Here is a 15148-nt window from a genome sequence, read left to right on the forward strand (position 1 = left end):
GCCAAGGGGGCAGGAATTGTGGGGCCATTTGTCTTTCCTCTGTTGTGGAGCTTGGATGAGCATCTGAGGGGAAGTCTCAAGGGTGACAGAAATCACCTCTGCGGCCCTCAGGTCAGCCTAAAACCAGTGTCCTCTGCCCAGTGCCCAAGTTCTCCTCAAACTACCACTAACAAAATTGCTAATGGACCTTCCTGTTACTAAAGCCTGGGATTTTACCCCATAAACCCAATAAAAGCAGCAGTCCTCCGTGTGCCAGCTGCTTGCTAGGGACTGCTTTTTGGTGTCTCCTTCATTCTTAGGACATTGGGCACTGCCCCTGCCTTCTCATCAACCAGCTCCTTGACTTCTGTGACGTCGTCTGTGGGCTTCTACCAGCTTCATCCCTAGTTTCTTTGCTAGAGCTTAAAAATTCATCTTCTGCCCAGCATGGTGTTACACGCACTGGGGGGCAGAGGCAGGTGAATCTCTGTGAGTTCCAGGCCAGCCAGGGTGGCCTAGCAAGACCTTTCTCAAAAAAAATAAAAAAAGAATGTGTCTTCCAACCAGATGTGGTAGCACACACCTGTACACTTTAGGACTCAGAAGGCTGAGGAAGAGAATTACCAGGTCAAAGCCAGCCTGGACTATACAGTGAAACCCTGTCCTAAGAAAAGGGGGTGGGATTAATCTTCCCCTGGGGTTCTCACTCCACCCTAAGACACCCCACCTGCTCCTACCTCCTTAGCCACCCCACCGACATCTGCATTTCATCTCTCATTTCTTAGTGGTCAGCATGCCGAAGACGTAAAAGCGTCTCTCCGTGTGTCTTTGCCAAAGGATGCTCCCCTCTGGCATCGCAGTCTCTGCTCAGGGCTGCTTCATCTGTGACACCGTCCCACTCATTCCTTTCCTGTGATGTCACAGAGAGCCTCTTGCTTCTTCGCCCTCAGTTGTGGGGCTCTTCCCCCTGTCATCCCCGCTTCCACCTCAGTCCTGCTGGAGTCTGCCCTTTGGATGTCACAGCGGCTTCCGGTGTCCCTCACTCAGCCTCCAACCTCTGTGCAGCCACCAGTGGATCTGCTCTTGGCAGGGAAAGCCCCGCCTTTCAAATCTATTCTACCCTCCTTTCCTAACCATTAACCTAAACCACCTAGAGTTCTCATTTACAGGTGTATGTGACTTTGTTCTTACAACAGCCCCTTTTCCCTCTTATTGCCCCTCAGACCCCTCCAGAGCCAGATCAGTGCTCCCTAGCTGGTAATCAGTCTTGACGAATGAATGTATTTATTAATACCTGCCTTGCCCTTTCAAGGTGAGCATTTCCCTATATCCACTGTTCCAGAAGTACTCGGTTCACATCGCCGTCGTTGCATGTTGTCAACCCTGTGGCTCTGCTTCTCGTCCAACTCAGCCAAGAATGGGTGCTGCATGAGCCAAGATGTGCTCCTAGGCTGCCATGTCCCTCGGCCCTGGAAGCCATCTTGCCCGGCTCTGTTTCCCACTTAGATTCTCCTCAACACAGCACTAACTTGGGTGGCCAGTTTGAGCAGCGGCATTCACACAAAATTTCACATCCTTGAGATGGACCCTGAGCTTTCCATTGACTAGCACAGTGGGGGGGGGGGGCAAAATAACGACTCAACGACTGAACAAATAACAGACGGGTTTTTCTTAATACTACATAAAAATATTGGTGTTTTTTTCATCTTAATGTAGTTATATATTGTTTCAGGTTACAAATAGGTCTGTCCGGGAGAAAGTACTCATGGCAAGAGATGAGCGAGGTGATTTGCTGAAATCCATTGTTACGCTTTGCAAAGAGTTCTTCACATGAAATTCAGTCAACAGAATGATTGCCTGTGCTGCCCCGGCCTTCCTAATCACAAATTCAGCCACTGCTTTGCCTTCAAACTAGCACACAGCATGTGATTTCTTCTAGCCTTGCCTTTGATTTGTCTCGCACATTTTTCAGAAGTGGTTAGGAAAAACATTCCAAACATGAAAGTATATAATGTTATATTCCATTTTTTTAGAACGACTTTTTTTTTGGCAATTGTAAAAGAAAATTGGCAAGTCTAGTTAATTTTAAAGCTAGTTAAAATTCACTTCAAAAGGGCTTCTCTTTATGTACTATCTGGAACAATAAATTTTAAGTAATACTCTTAGTAAATGTCTTCATCTCTGAAATAGATATGGTAGCTCTCAAAAACACACACACTCACACACACACACACACCTTGTGTCAGGACAGTGAGGAGAATGTCAAAGACCTCTTCTCGGGATTCAACAAAAGGTACAACATAACCATCACCACTGAGTGCAGTGAGCTTCACTCATCCCGTTAAAAGCCTTCTTTAAATCCGGCCACATTTCAGAATTTTTTTTAATGGGATATTGAGTGATATAAATAAATCAGAGACGTTCCTATCCTTTTCCCGAGTCCCCTGATGTAGAGAGTTGGCTGGCTAAGGCTCAAAGTGGACCTTTCCTGCATGCCAGCCCCAAGGTTCTGCAACCCAGTAAACAGAAAGATGAGAAAACAGAGAAAGAGAAACAGGCCTGGCCAGTGAACGGCTCACCGCATCTGCTTCCGTCCAGGAAGGCTGCTCTCTCCTTCTGTGGCGTCCTCTACTTTTTAATGAACTTACACTGTCGGTGAACTGTTGAACGGGTTTCTTTTTCTCACACCTTTCCATGTGTTTTCTCTCCTATTCTGTCCCTACCTGTCTCTCGTGGAAAAATCCATCAGGCTAACTGTCAGGTGAGTTCATCTCCGATGTTTAATGTGATGATTAAGAGGATGCATGGAGGAAAATGAAGTAAACAAGGCTGTGGGTGACTGGTGATGAATGGCAGGGCTAAGCAGGAAAGGCACATACTAAATCACACGGAAACTTTTGGCGGCTGAATGAACTGAAGAAGCTGCAGACCCCTCACGTGAAACCGGCGTGAGCATCCGTCATGGGAGCTTGGCCTGCAGGAATATGGCCGAGCTGTGTGATGAAGTAGCATGCCTGTCTGTCTAGCATTTTGCTGTGGCTGAGGACTGCTCCTGGAAGGCTTTGTCGTCATCAAGCCATTTAAAATCCTGCGTGGTCCTGTGTGACTCTGCTATAACTATTATATCCACTTCTGGGATTGGGCCAAGACCAAGGACAGTTTGCTGGGATGTACTTTAAATCCCTGTTTTAAGTCCATGTGAGGAAAGGACAGTCATGGCATGCATTTTGTTGCTGCTGAATGCACCTTTGGAGTTAAATGTGATGTGGTTTAATTCTTCTCAAGGAGACAGACACAGAGTTCACTGCCCTCCTGCTGGTGTGAGGGGAAAGGATACCCTGGAACCCCTAAGAAGCAGCAGGACCAACAGATACTTTACAAGCCCGAAGCATGGCTATTGGCAAGAGATGAGGCAGTCATTGAAATCTGATTGTGTTTGTGTGTGTGTGTGTGTGTGTGTGTGTGTGTGTGTGTGTGTGTGTGTGGTTTTTAGCTTCAGTTCATTTTTATCTTTCAAGAGGAAAAAAAAAAAGATGTGCTTCCGTTGCTATGCAACACGCACTGCCCTAACAGCATTCTAATTTTAATTTCAGAAGTCTACAGAGCAAATGAAGAAGGTCCCCACTATTATTCTTTCAGTCTCGTATAAAGGAGTCAAATTTATTGATGCAACAAATAAGGTAGGTTCCTAATAACCTCTCTTTGGTTCAGATTCCAGACGCAGTCCTGAGTACGGGGTCTAGAATCCTGGCACACACACACACACACACACACACCTTTTCATCACTCTTCCCCCTCCTCGCCTTCCCGTGTCCTGCTTATACCTACAGCTGTAAATGCACACATGTGTACCCACTGGTGCACACAGAAAGGCGTGATTCATTTGGGGTCCTGTTCTAGGATTGCTTTGCGTATTTTTGCTCTTAACGCTTCACAGTGTTCCCGCTAGTAGACTGGGGCCACTTAGCAGTCATGTCCCTTCAGATCTGGAGAACAGTGAAACAACAACAAAATAACCTATTAAAGCATGGTGTCATTCCTTCGTCATAAGAACGTCAGTAAGCGAAGCGTGAAGACACTAGTCTTTGTTTGGTTCTAAATATATATGTGTGTGTGTTCTCGCCTTTGGAAACTATACTTGATCTTAGCCAAAAGGCCAAGAAGTGATTGTCCCCTCTTTTGGTACAGGTCAGGAATACCTGGTGCAAGGAGCTCATACTGACATTTTGTATTCTATAACTACCTTTAATTCTACGCTCCTGGGGTAAAGGGAGTTGCTACTGTTTGTTTTCTTAAGAGACACAATCAGGAAAGCAGCTGAGGACATGCTGTGTCTTTGTTCTCACAGTGGGAACTCTTGGCAGCTCTGAGGCCAAGTGTGGCCAACTGGATTGTGTTTCACTTGAAAAGCGTCTTAGCGTTCCCCGTCAGAGCCAGAGACCACAGAATCCTGGTGCTAACCTCGAAAGCTTAGGTGTGGCCACTGTCACTGTCCTAAAAGCTGACTGGCTTCTCACAAAACCCTGAAGGTCCATGTGCTTTACTCCCCCACCCTTTCAACTGATAAAGGACAGAAGGAAGAGATGAGGTGATCACCGTTTGTAAACGGTGTTTGTCTTCCGCATCGATTACTCTGATCTTGCCCCTAGACCCACTCCGTTATTGAGAGTCAAGAAACAAGTCAACTTCAGCAGTGGTGATAGGGAGCAAAAGCCACTGGAATGCAACATGAGGGAAAAGTCGCATGGACAATGACCCTTTGTGTCTATAAACTTAAGCACCTGAGTCAACCCCTCAGACATTTCCCTAATTACTTTTCTATAAAATGTTTCATTGGCAGTTGGATAAGCCCAGGTATCCCTAAATATGCTATGGAAAACAGCCTCCCAGTTTGGGGAAAAACTCTCGGACTCAGGCAGAAAGCCTATAACACAGCATTGCCGTAATGGCTAACAGTAGCCCAAGTGTGTTAAGTACCTTATCTTTAATGATGACTCAGCTGAGCAGTATGTCATTGACCATTAGGATGTCAGATTACAATCACAGAGACTCCAATCAGAATAACCCTTGATTGGCTTTTTGTTTTTTTTAGTTTCTGGTACATAAAATTGCCTTATCCTTAAATCAGAGTTAAGTTGTTTAGAGAATTCTAGTGTTGAAATGTTCACTGAAGATATCATTGCTTTTGGTCTATCTAATGTGAAAGAAAGACTTTGGCACTTGGACCCTCCACCAACACACACACACACACACACACACACACACACACACACACACACACACACACCTCACTCTAGCCTAGAGCAACTGTCTTTATCCTGTTGAATTGAAAGAGCTTGAAGAGCAGTGATGAGTTTGACACTCTCTGAACTGAATTGGATTCTGGCCATTTCCAAACATAGGCCATTTGCTCTCGGAAGTTGCTGCCGTCTGAAGGGTCAGGTCTGTCATTCAGTGGTGTCATAACCATCTGCATCTACATCAGTAGCATCATCTCTGCCCAGACCCCCATCATCAGAACAGTGAGGGAAGCTTAGCCGGGCCTGCAGCAGTTCGCAGAGAGACACATAGAGGGATGTAGTCACGGATGCTCCTGTACATCTTGAGATGTTTCTGACTCAGTTGCCAGTGATAGAGTTGTTTAGAGAATTCTAGTGTTGGTTCTGCTCGCCAACCTCTTTGAAAGCATCAGCACAGGAAAATATGCAAAGGACAGTCTGTGTACCTAAAGACCATGAATAAAGAAGATCACAGTATCTTTCAAGTCCTTGCACTGCGGTCTGTGACAGATGTTCAGGAGCAAAGGCACAGTGCGTCTGGGGGCTGGTGGTACCAAGTTGTCTATGACTATCAACTCACATCTGGTTCTTTAAAGAACCAGAGGACATTTACTTCAGTTGGCTGTGTCACGGCTCTCGCCCAACACGGCAGTGTTGAAAGAGGTTGGGTGACTCTGGGAGGACAGTCTGACAGTGGCTGTGTGAGAGGGTGAAGTGGGCATTGATCTAGAAGACAGAAGAGAGATGAGTATAAGGCTGCAGAGAAGCCTGGGAGAAGCGAGACCAGGGCTGAGGGGCTGGCTTCAGAAGGCGTGAAGGATCCGCAGCAAGGGAAAAGAGGTGAACTCAAGTGCTGCGTTCTAGATTCCTTGCATTTCCCCCACTGGAAAGTGTTGTCTTGGTAGGACACTTGAAGAACTTGTGCAGCGGAAGTGTGCATGGGGACCACAACATTTCAGGCGCTCGTGGCCACGAAGCCTGGGCTGAAGCGCACATACCTTGGTGTGTTCCCATGATGCTTTGCGTCTTCAGCATATGTCCCTCGGCCTTAAGCTGGTAAGGTGGACAGGGCTGTCCAGTCCACACAGACATCTTAAGGTCCGTGTCCTTTGACCAATGTCTGCCCACAGGCACAGCCTATTTGTCATGGAGTTTTCCACTGCCAAACCTCATACATTTTCTGTTACTCCACAGCTACCTTCTACCAATTAGTTTAAAGTACAATGAGTAATTAATTATATGTTCATTACCCTTCCTTTCCTATTAGCCCCCATTAGAGAATGCAAAAGATGAAGCCTCCAATGAAGCATTTCTTTTTTCAGTCAGTAAAGAAATAGCTCTAACTGAGTTCATGGGGAAGGGCCAGGCACCTGGTTATAAACACATAAATGTATTGCCTAGCAACTTAGGAAACTAATCACTAAGCCTGCTTTAAGAAGGAAGAAGCAAAGAGGATCTTGAATTTGAAATGGAACTTGGAATAGACTTAGTCCTAAGATGTTTTAGGGAAATCACATCTGCTTTCGTAGATCAGCAGTCCAGCATCAGCCCCTACAGAAACCTGGCCGCTAGGACTCCAGCTGTTTGAAGACTGACCTTTCTTGAGATTAGCAGGGTCTTCCAAGAGGTGACCCGGTTCCCACATCCAGGAATGACAGAGGCTTGGGTCACATTTACCCTCCTGTGCTCTCTCCCTAGCCTTCCCTGTGACTGTAATAGAAAGCGTATGGGATTGGAGTCTTTCTCACGTCAGTATTCAGGGTTTTTGTTTTGTTTTGTTTTGTTTTTTTGATGACAACTTCAAACATACCAATAAGCATTCATTGTTTTTCATAGCACACACTTCTCATAAGCAGCCGGGAGTCCCAAGAGACCACAATTGGTCTGTGCTGCAGTCTTTAGCATCAAGCACCCCACAGGGCATCCTCTCAGAGTGCTGCCTCCATCCTGGTCCTTCTCTAGAGGGAATACTTCAGTTCCTTGTTGGGAAAGAGTCTGGCCCGAGGAAGTGGTCAGGGGAAGCTCTCTGTGGTAGCGTAAAGACTGAAGGGTGTGGTGAGGGTAGATTCCTAGGCTGCATCCCTTTGGAATTTCATGCCCTTCTTCGAACTGTCATATTAAGTGTCTGGACCAAACAGTTCTGTTCCCCACACACCCGCCAGATACAACTGTAGCTGTTTCTCCACATGATGAAAGGCGGTCAGGCGGAAGTTGAAAGGCATTAAGCTGCCAAACCCTAGTCAAAGGAAGGTAGGTGAGCCCCTCCCCAGGCCTTCTCATGAGCCTTCCTTAGAACGAACATTCTTAGAAATGAAAGCTAACAGCATACAAGAGTCTGATCTTCCACTGAGCTACAAACAGCACCTCATGATAACATCCCCTTTTAATCTGTGGAGTAGCCACAGTTGATGCATGACTGAAGGGCAAGGGATCCTCTCTTCTTTGAATCTTCTCCAAGGGGTGAGTTGGCCATCCAGTTTCCACAAAGTCTGCAGCTGCAGAGTCCTTGGCCTTGGATCCATTCCAGAGATAGAGAACTGGCCTCACTGTCCCCAAAAGTGGATGGTAGTGAGGGAGGCAGTACTCAGACATCCCAGTCCTCACCAGGGTCTACCAGGGATGTATCACAAAGGCCTGTGAATATATACCTTCTTGAGGATAGACTATCTTAGTGGTATCGCATTCCTCCTAGCTGAGACATTTTCAACAGTGAGGAAAGATGACATTTGCATAATACAAGTGTCACAGATGCCTCAAAGGAACTTTAAAGCTGATCCTGCGACTGGGGGTGAGCTTCAGTGGATAATGGCTCCATTCTCTCTGCCACACCTGGCCTCATAGGGACAAGAAGGAAAAGCCTTCAGAAAATCCCAGGGAGGATTTGGAGGCAGGAGGACAGAGCACTGGAGACCCAACTTACTTGCTTTGTACTTTTGCCCAGGACCACAACACTGTCACAACGAATTGTCAGGAACCCAGAAACTCAATGCCGCAAATCTCACAGGGCACTTGTCCCTGTAACGTTTCCTTAGGCTGACAAAGGTCCTCAAGGACGCAAATACCAGCTTAAAAGCTGGAGCTAGTCCTTGATGGTTATTTTGCACATCATTCTGACAAAATACAAGATTGGAAGCAACTTGATGAGAGAGAGAGAGAGAGAGAGAGAGAGAGAGAGAGAGAGAGAGAGAGAGAGAGAGAGAGAGACTGCCACTATCTTATAGTGGTAACTGGACCTTCAACGCCTTATGGCTCACAGTCCAGGTAGTATCTATCGTGTGACAGGGAGGTCACAGGGAGCAGGAGATGAAGCAGCTGGTCACAGTGAAGAAGCAGAGAGAAACAAGTGTTTCATGTTCAACCACCTCTCTCCTTTTCGTTCAGGCTAGGAATGGGCCCATAAATGCCACTGCCCACTGTAGGCAGGCCTCCCCACCTCAATGAACAGTAATCAAGATAATCCCCCACAACATGCCCAGAAACCTTTCCCCCAAGTTGACAACACTACCCACCACAGCGGGTAAAGCCAACCTTGAGTCCAGACTTCTGGGGTCCAACAATGGCAATCCAGTGATGGCCAAGACTTTCCACATGTGGTAACAGCACCTTCAAAGACGACACAGACCTTAAAATTCCTTCTAAAGATCCACGGGTTCCTAATTCAGTGTTCTGGTTAAAGAAATGCTACCTGAGTGCGGGAAGAGGACCAGGACTTTCTATGTTGACGCTGTCTGGCAATACAATGTTACTTGTTTATCGTTTCCAATTTCCATTTGAGTTATTTTTGACAGAGCAGCTGCACACAGTGTCAGCATTCAAGGCCACAGTGAAGAATGTTTTAATTTAATTTTCTTTTATGTGTTAATTCCGTAATTGCTTTCCAACCACGGAGCTTGGTAGAGTGAGGGACATGAAGTACTCACTGAGGTGCTGGCAGGGAAGGACATTTTGTCAGTGTTTTTAAGCATTGATGAGTAGACATGGAACATTGTATTGCCAACGGGTTCTTTAAGATATGCAATTAAAAAGTAATTAGGGTAACTGAAGCATTGGAGGTTTTATATCTATGACAACCGCAAAAGACATGTGAGAAATTATAAGATAAAAAAAATGATTGTACTATTATAGCACTTTTTAAATACATCTGTGTATCAAAAGAAGTTTCTAGCAGGTTTTGCAGCAAAGATCTCCTGATTATTTGTGCTTCAGGACACTGGTACCGAACCGTTCCCCCCGCCGGTTATGCTCAGGGGCTAGAAGGGAGACAACACAAGAAATGCAATTCTGTCACATAAGCGAGGAGGGATTGTGATCGCAAGTTTTACGGGACCCTCCAAAGAGTGTCAGCTCTCCAAACAACCCCAGACCTCAGCCCCAGCTCCAGCCCTTCCCTGCATGAGGCACTGAAGGTCCAGTTTCCTCACCTGTAAGATAGTGGCAGTCACACACACACACACACACACACACACACACACACACACACACACACACACACACCGTTATTCTGTAGTGGGTCTAGTGAAGAAAGGACTATCCCATTCATAGGTCCTTGCATCCAGCAAGGCACCTAAAGCCTGAACATCACAGTACAGTGTTCCCCTTGCCCTGCACTCTCAGCCTCCTGAGAACCTTGAAGAGAGAGAGAGAGAGAAAACACTGAGTCGTCATCCCTCCCCCCTCCACCTCCACCCCCCCCCCCCCCCCCCCCCCCGCTTTGTTCTGAATGCACCCTTGCTTTGGGAGTGGAGAGGCATGGCAGAAAATGCGAGCAAGGTCCTGGGTTCCATCCCAGCGCCTGAGAACAAAGGGGGCGGTTAGGAGCAGAGGACAAACACAACAGTGAAGGGTTTGGACAGCCTCCTGCGGTCACAGCTCCCTTCACACATGCCAGTGACAGATGACTGCTCCAGACAGGATTAGCAATAGGCAAGACGGCATATCTACTGCAGGATGTGGGAAATGGAAATGGTGAAGCGCTCAGTAATTACTGTTTCATCTTGTTTTCTAATTGTCTGTCACCCAGACTGCTTTGGTTCACAGCAGATCTGGCGAGAGCTGATCCAGGATGTGACGATTTTAGGTTGCTTATTATTATTAAATGAAAGCATTCCTTCCAAACCTGGTGTACATTTGTCCATGGGCGAGCACACCAAGTCACTTTAAATATGGCTGGTCTAGAACACTGGAGGGAAAAAGGGAAGGCAGCCGGTTCCCAATGGCCTGCCCTGAGTCTACAGTGTGTTGATTCTCAAAGGAAAACGATGACCACTGGTGTCATTTCTCCTAGAACATCATCGCTGAACATGAAATTCGTAACATCTCCTGCGCTGCCCAGGACCCAGAAGACCTCTCAACATTTGCTTATATCACAAAAGATTTGAAGTCCAACCACCACTACTGTCACGTGTTTACTGCCTTCGATGTGGTGAGTCCACGCCCTCTTTGGATATAGACCCAAATATATATCCATATGTATATGAGTCTATATGGGGATAGACAGATGATAGATAGATAGATAGATAGATAGATAGATAGATGATAGATTGATAGATAGATAGATAGATAGATAGATAGATAGATAGATAGATATCAGTTTGCTCATGCTGCCATGACAAAAAACACCACAGACTACAGAGTGTAACCAACAGGAATTTATTCCCCATGTTTCTGGAGGCCAGAAGTCCAGGACTGAGGTGACAATAAGCATGATTTCCTCTGAGTCCTCTCTCCCTCCCGCGTGTAAACAGTCAACCTTCTCATGAGGTCCTTCCGTGGTCTTCCTTCCACAGAGATGCCTGCATCCAAATTCTCTCCTCTCCCGAGGACGCCAGTCAGATGGGACTAGAGCCCATACCAATAACCTGTTTTAACTCAGCCGTCTCCCACAAAGCCCCACCTTCCAATCCCATCACACCCTGGGGCACTAGAGATTAGATCTCCAAGTGGGATTTTTTTTTTTTGAGGTGATTGATATTCAACCCAAGAAACCAAATAAATATTGAGCAGGCTTAGCTTTCGTGAGTTTCCCGTATTTTCAGTCTCTCATTCAACTTAGAACTCTATACTTTCCTTCTACCGCAGCTGTTGATACTCATCAACTTCACTTTTCAAATTAGAGAAATCCCTTTCATCTTCTGGTACCAAAAGTACCAGATCTCCCAGCTTCCTGCGCCTTCATTATCTCTACAGGTTGCTCTGGTGGCCATTCCTAAGGATTAGGCATGATAAATATGTTTACCTCTGTAATATTCAGGGTTTTTTTAAATTGACTAGTAGTCAGATTAGATACTACACAAATATCAGTTGGGAGCCTCAAGGTTTTGGCCTGTGTGTTCCCTTCAGAGTAAATCCTAAAATGACTCCTTGGGGGTGTCACACCATGTCTATCCATACTTGTCATTAAGCTTGTAAACTAATTTAGTTATTACAGACTTAGAAAACGAAGACAACTTTGTAGCTAGAGTTTTCCTGCCTGGCTCACAGTCAGGACAAATCTCTCTCACCTGCCAGTCCCACAGCCGTCAGACCCAACCAAGTAAACACAGAGACTTATATTGCTTACAAACTGTATGGCCGTGGCAGGCTTCTTGCTAACTGTTCTTACAGCTTAAATTAATCCATTTCCATTAATCTATACCTTGCCACATGGCTCGTGGCTTACCGGCATCTCCACATGCGGCTTGTCATCATGGCGGCTGGCAGTGTCTCTGACTCAGCCTTCCACTTTCCAGCTTTATTCTCCTCCTTGTCCCGCCTATACTTCCTGCCTAGCCAATGGCCAATCAGTGTTTTATTTATTGACTAATCAGCAACACATTTGCCATACAGAACATCCCACAGCACGACTTCACAGTACATGTTCCTTTAGGATACGCACACCCTCAAGTTGCCTGAGTATAGCTCTGAGATAGAGAACCCGGGCCGTTCCGCAGTTGAGGCAGACAGAACAGATGTGACCATGAGCCCCGAAATACTTTACAATCAGAAGAATTTGAAATGCCACTCTAGTTTGATTTTTCTACCCTGCTCACTGGATTTTAAATAGACAGGTTTGGAGAACTGAACAAAAATCAATGTAACATATTTTGGCATTTCCAGTCTGTGGTTCAGTGTGGTGGACGCAAGAATATTCTAAGCCATTTCTTCCAGTTCTAATAAACTCCACAGACCAAGTCCAGCCATGTCCCAAATTTGCACCATGCTAAGAACTGTCAGTCAGGCTCACACTTATAGCCTTCATATCTTGCTGTGCACGGCTCAGTCCTTTAGGTTTTGATGATCGAAGAATGAGAAAGGATACATATGAGCTTTTAAAATGCACCCTTCTGTTTCAGGAGAGGTGAGGAGAATAATATAAAGAGTGGCGTGTGTGGAAACAGGCCTGCAAAGCAAAGTCTCCAGGGCTGCCTTAAGTCTCTCTAAATTCAATTGTTTGCACAGACTTGAAGTGCTGATTAAAGTCAGTCCCATTTGAGATTTACAGGACATGCAGTATCAGATTTTTGATGCCAAGAATGTATGTGTAACCCGCCATTCTTGTGAGATTCAGTTGTTTCTTTAAATAGTCCGATTTCTTTCCGCAAGTATTTTGGTTTTCATGACACACCTTCCTCTAAGGGAACTGGACCTGTGGTATAGAACGAAAAGGCAGATTCAGGGTCACACCCTGGACCAGCTTGCTCCTCTGCAGGGTCACTCCCCACCAGGTTCACACCCCGGACCCACTCCCCAATCTTAGACCTTTTCGGAGTCCCAACTTCCTGATGCCTAAAACGGAGACAAGCATTTGTGTCCCATGGCTTTTCACCAGGATTGAAATGAAAGACCACTGTAGGGCCCCTCATAAGAACAGGTCCAGTGCTGGCTGGCTCCTCCCCACCTCCTCCTTGCCAGCTGACATCAGCCACACACAACAGCTTGTCCCTTTTCTGCTCAGCGACACGAGATAGGCTTTCCAGAGAGCAGTCACCATGCTGTATTCTCCCTCTGCCACTGAGAAAACCGGAACAGTAGAAACAAATCAAAATTGAAGTGGAAACATTGGGAAGAGCACACTAGCTCACCAGACCTCATGGCCCCTAAAGCTGTTTTCATCACCTCGTGTTCTGAGGCTGCTTTCCCCAAGAGATGCATCACTTTCAAAGAAAAAAATACATTAAAGATTCTATATGATTTCCTTTCACAAGACTTCCAAAAGCTAAACTAAAACCAGCACCTGTGGACATTTGGCCCCATGGTGACACCATAATGTGGAGCTGAAATGAAGGATAGGGAGAGAAAAAAAAAATCAAACCACAACTGTTTAGTTTTATGATCAGCATGTCTTGATAAATTTGGAGGACGTGTGGCAATTGTTGCAGCCCTTATCTTTCATCCAGATGTTTGGCTTAACGTAGACGCCCACAGGCTTGGAGTTTCTTGTATCTGCTCCAGAGGATTTTCGTTTTACACAAATCTGGCGTTTTAATCCTCTCTAAAATGCACAGTTTGTCTAACTTCAAAAATAGTAACAAAGGCCATCAGCCTTGACCTGAACCTTTGAGATATCACAGCTTTGCTTGAAAAAAAAAAAAGGTTCTTTGTATCTTTATGTAGGGCAATTCCATATTTTGGTCCAATCTTAAGGCTTTATGATTCATTTGAGGCAGTCCCCTGGCTTACCAGAGAGAACAAAAAAAAAAAGTAACAGATTCCTTCTAAAGTTCAAGTGCATATGTAACCTTCTAGGTGGTATGGATAAGTGGGGTTTGGTTGGCGGTGGTGGTTGCTGTTTTCAGTTTGAGGTCATCAGCTTTTTGACCTTGTAGACCTTTTCCAGGCAGCGTACTTGAGCATGTTCCCATCACTCCCACATGGTTTTATCTGCTGTCTACAATAAGCCTCAGTGATGTCTAGGAAGCTTCCCGTTTGTGAAATGTTTCAGAACAGTTTCCCGTGGAAATCCCGTGACCTAAGGGGAGAGCGCAAAGCCTTCCCGTGAAAGCAAGGCTGTGACTCTCACATAGTCTGTGTCCCAGGGGACGCTGTGGTGCACTGGTTGCAGGCAGGTTGGGAATGTTATGCCAGATGATATATAATGTGTTGCCTGTTTCTATTATTTATGTCAACACTAAATTTACCATTTAATATTTTTCACGTTCAGATGAGGGAGGGGAAAAACAAACAGAACAGAGTCAAACAAAATGAGTGGGGGTCATGGATTAGTTACCTTTGTTGCCGCTGTGATAAAAAACAACTTTGGGAGGGAAGGGTTCACCTTGGCTCACGGCGTGTCATGGTAGGGAAAAGGGGGCCTCATGAACATGAGACACACTGGTCCCACTGCATCTGCCATCAGGAAGCACAGAGAGGTGCTGGGTTTAGCTACCTTCCCCCTTTTTCTCCCTTTAATATCGTCTGAGACCCCAGTCCATGGAGGTATGACCCACACTCAGGGTGGGTCCATCCCTCCTCAGTGAAATCTGTCTGGAAACACGCTCGTAGACTCACCCGAAGATGTCTCTTCTTATGTGTTTATAACTTCAGTCCAGTGGACAGCAAAGATTAATCACTGCAGACTGTTGTTTTGAGTTAGTTTGCTCCTGTGGGTCAGCAGCACCAAGCCCACGATGTGGTTTAGAGTCTGTTACGGCATCTGATGTCTGTTCCTCTCATCAGCTGGTTAGGACTGGGACCCTTCTCCATCTCTGTATATCGGGTCTCCCAGACTCCACCTGGGCAGTGGCATCTCCGAAGCGGGAGCAGAGGGGTTATGTTAGAAGAGAAGGATGTGTTTGAGACGAAGAAGTCTGAGACTTACAAATATATTTTTATCTCCTTGACTCTCAGCCCCTGTGCGTGATGGGGAACTCTAAGACTGTGGCCATGAACTTCCCAAGCTGTAGTCATCTTCC

General features: G+C 45.9%; 1 protein-coding gene across 14 annotated transcripts in view; it reads left to right on the forward strand.

The window, feature by feature from the left end:
- Anks1b (ankyrin repeat and sterile alpha motif domain containing 1B) overlaps positions 1-15148 on the forward strand; it is a 1024799-nt gene that overhangs the window by 990852 nt on the left and 18799 nt on the right. For 13 of the 14 annotated variants that reach the window (XM_052753099.1, XM_052753095.1, XM_052753092.1 and 10 more), the window contains 3 exons: positions 2729-2740; positions 3573-3659; positions 10543-10680. In XM_052753099.1, coding sequence (XP_052609059.1) covers positions 2729-2740; positions 3573-3659; positions 10543-10680 — 237 coding nt within the window. The other variant, XM_052753096.1, reaches the window with a different exon arrangement.

The sequence above is a fragment of the Peromyscus californicus genome, unplaced genomic scaffold (genome assembly GCF_007827085.1).
Source record: "Peromyscus californicus insignis strain IS unplaced genomic scaffold, ASM782708v3 Scaffold_24__1_contigs__length_46423439, whole genome shotgun sequence".
In the NCBI taxonomy this organism is placed as follows: Eukaryota; Metazoa; Chordata; class Mammalia; order Rodentia; family Cricetidae; genus Peromyscus; species Peromyscus californicus.